The sequence below is a fragment of the Haliaeetus leucocephalus genome, unplaced genomic scaffold (assembly GCF_000737465.1).
Source record: "Haliaeetus leucocephalus isolate CR32 unplaced genomic scaffold, Haliaeetus_leucocephalus-4.0 Scaffold840, whole genome shotgun sequence".
NCBI classification, from domain to species: Eukaryota; Metazoa; Chordata; class Aves; order Accipitriformes; family Accipitridae; genus Haliaeetus; species Haliaeetus leucocephalus.
The window spans coordinates 2341011-2348534 of NW_010973276.1; the positions used below are offsets into that span (position 1 = coordinate 2341011).

The 7524-nt window shown below is 46.3% G+C and overlaps 1 protein-coding gene across 1 annotated transcript; it reads left to right on the plus strand.

Annotated features, from left to right (window-relative positions):
* The first annotated feature begins 318 nt into the window (after window positions 1-318).
* On the plus strand, window positions 319-4332 carry RPL6 (ribosomal protein L6). The gene is made up of 7 exons (XM_010582105.1): window positions 319-345; window positions 1038-1304; window positions 1395-1493; window positions 1981-2124; window positions 2989-3037; window positions 3445-3629; window positions 4134-4332. The coding sequence occupies exons 2-7, from the start codon at window positions 1038-1040 to the stop codon at window positions 4284-4286; spliced, it is 897 nt and encodes a 298-aa protein (XP_010580407.1). The 5' UTR covers window positions 319-345; the 3' UTR covers window positions 4287-4332.
* The last annotated feature ends 3192 nt before the right edge of the window (window positions 4333-7524 follow it).

The following is a 7524-nucleotide window of genomic DNA, read 5'->3' on the forward strand; positions in this document are numbered from 1 at the left end:
GAAGCCGAGCCGGGCCGGGCCGGGCCGGGCGGGTCGGCGCGGGGTCTTACCTCGGCCGTGCCCCGAGCTGGAGGGAGGGAGGGAGAGTCAGGCAGCGGCAGGAGCACGAGCCGCGCTCCCGGAGCCGCTGGTCACGACACAGCCCCCCTCAGAGCCGCGATGCGGGTGTCCGGTCTGCCCTCCCGCCGTCCCCCTCGCGGGGTGACCCGGGACTGCCCCAGGCCGCGCCGGACTCGCCTGGACTACAAGTCCCAGCGTGCTCCGCGGGCGGCGCGGTGACGTCAGACGCTGCCCTCCCTTTAGGCGACTTGTACCCGGATGTAGGTCCCTTTCCCTCCCCGGAAGGTAAGAATGGCGGAGCTGCGGCGGGCAGGGCTGGGACCGGGCGGGCGTCATCCGCCACCATCTGCCCTCGGGTGGCTGCGCTGGGCTCACGGGCCTGGCCCGGCGCCCTCGGGGAGACGGCGATGAGGCCTGGGGGCCAATATGGGGGTGGAGCGGGAGGTGTAGCCGTCTCCGGAGAGGCCAGGCCGCGGCGGGTTGGGGAGGCCGGGCTGGGCCGTGACCGGCCGGGCCGGAGCCTCCCCGGGAGGCGGACTCGGCTGGGGCCGGAGCTGGAGGTAGCGGTAGCCCGGGGAAGGCCGCTGTGGCCCCGCGGTGTGGCAGGGCCCGGCAGCTCCAGCGGAGCCGGGGGGTGAGTCCCGAGCAGGGAGTGGCTGTAACCACCCACAGGGACAGAGGGGCAACCCCAGCCTCGGCGGGTGTTTGCGTTTTCTTGGGCTTCCTAGTGAGGAGGGCTTGGATGCGTTCGGTGGACTTGGAGCTGTTGGAACTAGCGTGGAGAAGTGTTTTGCGTAAGTGATGGGGGTGCAGCAAACAGAACGGCTTTTGACTGCAGAGTCTGTAAGAGGTGGCTGACAACTGTTAGGATGGCGTAAAGGATCAAGTTCTGGTTGTTTTATTTTGTTTCTGCAACTTAGACGCTCCTCTGCACACCCTGTAATAAGTCATTGTTTCTTTTTTATTTGGAGCCACAGATGGCGGGCGAGAAGGCGGCCAGTGAGAAAAAGCCAGGCGAGAAGGCAGCTGGTGAGAAAAAGCCGGGCAAGAAAAAGATGGCTGAGAAGAAGCCAGCTGAGCAGAAGGCAAGCCAGAAGGAAGTAGGTGAGAAGAAAAAGAAGATTAAGAAGCATCATGCCAGCCGTAACCCTGTCCTGGCCCGGGGTATCGGGAGATATTCCCGGTCAGCCATGTATGCTAGAAAAGCACTGTACAAGCGCAAGTACACTGCTCCAGAAACAAAGGTAGGACCACAACTGCTGCGTTCAAATAATCATGCTTTTCATGGTGACTTGAGTTTGAAATGTCGTGTTCCCCCTTTTCTTTGCCTACAGATAGAAAAGAAAAAGAAAGAAAAGCCACGCGCAACCATTACCAAGCCCGTGGGTGGAGACAAGAATGGAGGCAGCCGTGTGGTTAAAATCCGCAAAATGGTAAGAAAAAGAACTGGGACGCTCACAGTTCAAGGCTGTTATGTGTAACTTTTGACCAGATGATGCGTCTCTTGGCTGGCACAACGTAGCAGCCTCAGCCTGTGCCATGCTTCATGGAACTGTTGGCAGTTATCTCCTTGAGATACGGGCCCAGTGATTGTTGTTCTTGGGGGAGATACCAGTAATTTAGAGAACGATTAGTAGGCAAGAGTGGGTTCTCCTCTGCCATTTGCGTTGCTGTGCTGGATTGGAAGCATGTGGAGAAATACAGAGCTGGTGTCAGCTTTCGCTGTTGCATGATGGTACAGAAAATACTCGGTGTGTTCCTGAAGTGCTGGTTACAGCACAAAAAAAATCTTTCGGAAGGGTCATCTTTAGGGAAATAGTATCTCTTACAAAAGGAAGATTCTAAACTGTTTGTGAAAGCTTTCTGTCCTGTGGAATACAGGGTGGTACAACATTTTTGCTCCTCTTTTTCTACTACCAGCCCAGATACTACCCCACTGAAGATGTTCCTCGCAAGCTTTTGAGTCACGGCAAAAAGCCCTTTTGCCAGCACAAGAGGAGGCTGCGGGCCTCTATTACTCCAGGAACTGTTCTGATCCTTCTGACCGGTCGTCACAGAGGCAAGGTAATGGGGAGCTTCTTCCTCTTGACTCTCACAAGGGCTTTGCAGCATTTCTGTGCTGAAACCATTTTGACTGAGCAGAAGTATCCTGAATTTACCAGCTGATTTCACGGGACATTGATCAGCCACAAGATGCAAATCTGCGCATCTGCTTTTCTGTGAATTCTGTCTAGATGCTTTCTCTCGTCCTGCCTTTAGGGGAAACAGTCTTTAAACTAATTCTTCTATAGAGCTGGAAGAAAACAGGCTAGTCCAGTTGCTTAGACAAAATTAAGGGAGTCTTGCTGCAATGCAGAAGGAAAAGTGTTATATTAAGATGTGTTCTTCGTCTTAATGATGTTTACTAACAGGTCTTAACTGACAGCCTTTATTTTATTGAATTCTTTGGCTTTGATGTCACATTACTTAAAAGAATGCTGTTCAGAGAAGGAAAACTTGACTGCAAAGAATAAAATGCAACTGGGGGATGGCTCTGACCAGGTGATATGTTGTGGTGCTCTTCTGGTTTTTATCTAGTTCCTGCCTTTAACTTGTACAAAGAATTTGGGTGACAGGATGGCTGTCTCACTGTCCTGTAAAATAGACAAAATATAAAAAAACGTACTAATTGGCTCTGCTCAGCCTTGAATGATGAAGCATGGGGAGAGTCTGATCTGTCGTAGATGAGGTAACTGGTAAAGCTGTACTCTGAGAATTGTTGGTAGCTTGGCTTGTGTGGCAGTTACTTGCAAGTTGCGCCTGTGCCGGGATGCTTTGTCAATGCTTATACCAGTAACACAGGCTGCATGTGGGCATGGTCCCCATTGGGTTGCAGTATTTCAGAGTGCTGGGACCTGAGGACTGACGTCACATCTCATCTCTTTTCAGCGTGTCATCTTCTTGAAGCAGCTTGCTACTGGCCTTTTGCTTGTTACAGGTAAAAAACTTATACATGTGTGATGATATTTTTTGTTTGTTTGTTTTGGGGAGGGTTGTGGATTTGGGAGTTTTTAAGTTCAAGTTTGTCTCCGGGGTCAGTAGCGCTACAGATCTGCATGCAGATGGTTTGGTGCATCCTGAGTTCATGTAACTATGTGGAATCACATTTTGCAACTTTCCAGGGCGGAGGAGGGGAGATAATTATGCTTCAATATCTGACTACCTGGAAGAGATCGGGAAGCATTTTTTGGCTTTTTAGAGGCTATGGGGAAGGGCTTGTTGATTGTTCAGATTTTAACTGCAGAAACTCATCATCTCATACATTACAAAAATTCCACTTAAAAGCAGTGGTTGTTGCCAGGAAAGCTAACCTTGTTGTCTCTTCTGTCTTGCATCTGCCTTTAGGACCCTTGGTTATCAATCGTGTCCCTCTGCGTAGGGCCCATCAGAAATTTGTTATTGCTACATCTACAAAGGTTGACATCTCTGGAGTGAAAATTCCCAAGCATCTCACTGATGCGTACTTTAAGAAGAAGAGGCTGCGTAAGCCCAAGCATCAGGAAGGCGAGATCTTTGACACTGAAAAAGAAGTAAGGAACATGATTGTTCATTCTTTCTATATGCCCTTGTTACTTAAATCCAGGCTGGAAGGGGGTAAATACCATGACACAAATGGACAATTGAATTTTAAGTGGTCCTCAATAAAGTGAGGTAACACCATTAAAATGAGTTAATACAGCAGCATTGAGAGAACCCCCTTTTAAATTTGGGGATTCTTTTCTGCTTCTACCTTAGCAGAACAGCAGCAATGATTATTCCAGTTAAAGGTCTTTTTTTCACTGAGAAACACCTTTACTGTTTTCATACTGCCAACAGCGTGCTGCTGGCTCTGATACCTGCAACATAAGCCAAACAGTGGCTTCAGTTCTCTCTGCCACCTCCGGTCTCCTACCACCCTTCCCATATTTAGAACAAATGGAGAAAAGATTTCTTGAAAATGCCAGAACTCAGGGTTTGCCCTGAATTTTCTCATCTCCACAGAAGAGTCTGAAGTCAGTCTGCGGGATTTTAACATTATTCTTTTTACTTTCTAGAAATATGAGATAACAGAGCAACGTAAGTCAGACCAGAAGGCAGTGGATTCACAGATCCTTGCACGAATCAAGAAGGTGCCTCAGCTCCGTGGGTACCTGCGTTCTACATTCTGTCTCTCAAATGGGGTCTATCCTCACAAATTGGTGTTCTAACTGTTCTGAAAGCACCATATTAAATTTGAAGGGAAAAAAGCAAGGATTTCTGGTGTCTTCATTGCAATCCATAGTGGCACGTGTTGCACAAATCTTGCAATGAGTGTTATTTGACTAATAGGAAAACTGCTTGTGGCATGGAATTCTGAGGGGCTATATGTACATAGATGACTAGAATTTTGAGTGTATAAGGTTTTGGGTGTAGGGGTTTTGATTGGTTTGTTTCAGGTTTGTGGTTGTTGGGTTTTTTTTAACTAGTATAAACAGGAATTCAGCTTTCTTAACTATGAATGAGTTGGAGGGCGTGGGGACACCAAACAAAAAACAACAGGTTGTCTTTTGGGAATAGTGGATATAAATACTGGATTGACTACCCATCAGGACATGCTGCAGAATAAAATCCAGCCCAATGTCTGTGCTGACATATTTCTCTGCACCCTTACTGTGCTGAAAGCAGTGCTTATGGTATCTTTTGTGAAGAGCCAGGTCCTAGCAACAAACCACTGCTACATAACTCATTAGCATTTTAAAGCTTGTGTACAGCTTTGTTGAGATGGTTTTTCTGACAAACAGCTTTGATCCCTCAATCACCACATAAATCTCAGCAAATATAGCAATTTTTTAGAGGCATTTCAGGAGCTGTCTTGCATTTTGAAGTGGAAACACTGGAATACTCCAGAGTTTTGCAGGGTAACTTAATCATCCCTGGAACTATAACAAAATTTGGAATATATGTCCCTTCCGAAATGCTATATTTTTTTCCTGTTCCTTGTTTATCCATGTGGGATGTAATGCTTTTAGTCAGGAAGAGTACCTGCTTAGATCGAAAAGCAAAAGCATGATTCTTAATTCTGTAGGCTCACAAATGAGTTGAAGCAGAAGCCGTTTCTGCGAAAGGCAAGTATTTTTCTATCCTGGGAGGCTTCCAGAGGCTCAACAATTTTTCTTATCTCAAAAACTAGCAGAAAGTGAGTTGAGAAAGTTAGTCCTGTCTGGTTTCTTTTATCTGTTGAGGTCAGTTACCAGATATCTGGAAGAGGATGCTTGGGTAGTAATAGCTCTGCTCTTAAAAAAAACTGAGGATGTACGTATTAACAAATCTGGCACATTTGAGCTCTTTCTTGGCCAGACTTGGGCAGGAAATGAGGCTTATATAACAGCACCATCTGTCTTCCTATTAATTCTTAGCTGAAAGTAGCCAATGGGGTCAAACTTGACGGGGAGTAGAGATTTCATCAAATTCATACAAGCTTCAGGAAAAGGGGATAGAAAAGGGAATAAAGCAACCCTTGCTGAGGCAGAAGCCTGTAACATGTCACGTTCATGGGGAAGGAGGAATTGGGCTTCAAATGCTCCAGAGCCCATGAAAAAACTTGGAATACCTGGCTCGGTGGATTCACACACGAAGGGACTATGGTCATCTTTATAACTGATGCTGGCTGGTGTTAAAGGATGGAAGTATGTAGCACTCATTACTCTTCCACCATCTTCCTCTTGATAATTAACATGTTAAATATTAGTGTGGTTCAGTAGAGGGAGCCAGTGAACAAGCTTCATCCAAATGCAGAACTCCTGGTGGGGTGCGTGTCTCATGTTGCTCCATGATACCTTCTGCACTCTCGTGCTCCAGGAAGATGTTCTTTATGTTTCAGTGTTATTGGAACTACATCGGTGATCAGTTACGTCTTCTATTGTATGTGGTTTGGTGGTTAATGGGTATAGTCAGGTTTCTGAAGTTGATGTGAGATTTTACTGCAGTGATGGGACTGGCCTGTTTGCATAAATCAGCTCTAAAAAGATACAAATGTGTTGCACGCATCTCACTGCTAGTACTAAGATAAGTTTACTGATACTACCAAAGAAAGATCTTAACCCAATATGCTTAGAAAGCTCACTTAAAGGAAAAATTATATGTGGGAACATTTAAATGGGAAAAGTCCAAAAAGAACAAGTAGACCTCTTGATCAATATAGCTCATAGCAACATGTGGTATCGCAAAGTCTGCAAGCTGAGATTCAGTCACACGGTTGTGGTCTGAGAGAACACTTAAGAGGTACTAGTGCTTCAGTCGTTCCCTTTCCCTCTGGGAATGGGGAAGTTGTAGTTACAAAATAGCCCTATGGCCTAGTCTAGGAATAACTAGGCCTTTAGATACAATGGTATTTTCTATAATTATTGATTACTCTAATGTGTTGCTCATTTGTGTATCAGAAGACCTGAAATGATACATGGAACCATTAACCTTGTTTACTGAATGGGGAGGCTTTTGTCTCCCAGTATGCTGTCAGGAGGTGATTTGGTAATACAGTTCAGTTGTCTTCATAGGTCCTGGTATGGAGAAATGGTCTCAGGTGCTGCCGTTGCCTCCCTCACCCCAGTCCTGTCACTTGTCTGACTAGGTGGTGACCAATAACACAGCCCTGCAAGGTGGGGAGAGAGAGGGAGGAATGAATATTTTCATGCTGGTTTAGATCCCTGAACTGAGTCACTGTGGGACCAGATGAATGTTGGTCTCGGCACAAAGGGGCGTGGGAGCAGGCCTGCTTCTGGGGGTGCTACCTGTTAAGTAAAATTTTAACAGCAAATGATGCCTTCACAGTGCTGAGCAGCTCCTCGGGCTTTGCTGCAGAAAATGGAGATGGCAAAACCCTTGTCTTTCATAGGGAGAGGCAGCCGGTGGACAGCTGTGATTTGTCTCTCTTAACCTTTGAAATATTTTCCTTGAGTTCTGTGAAATCTGGCTTTTTCTGAAATGCTCTGGGGTGGGGGATGGAAATGAGGAAAAACAAGGACTGTGCAGATGACCAACACAGAAAAAAAGTGAATATTCAGAAGGATTTTTCAATCTAGATAATACTGACCACTACCTGAAAAATACTTCCACCACATAAAGAGCTTTTGTGTGTGTTCTCGCTGTCCTGCAGCTTTTCTCATTCTGAGCATGTAAACAGTTCTGCAGTCCTGGCTAGCTGAGTCATTGCTTTTCACTGAGCATCCCCCACAGAAGAAGCTAGAGACATCCAAAGCCCCAGTCACCCAATCAAAAGTGCTGGAGATGTGCAGGTCCAAAAATAGTGACAGACTCAACCACAGCAGCACTTCATTAGCATCAAATATGCTCTTTGCTTCAGCTGCCTAATAAAGTGATGTGTAATTATAATAAAGCATCCTTTTGAGAGGAAAGATAGAGGGATGTTGGCTTTCTCAGGGAATTGGTAGTAAGATGCAATGCCTTATC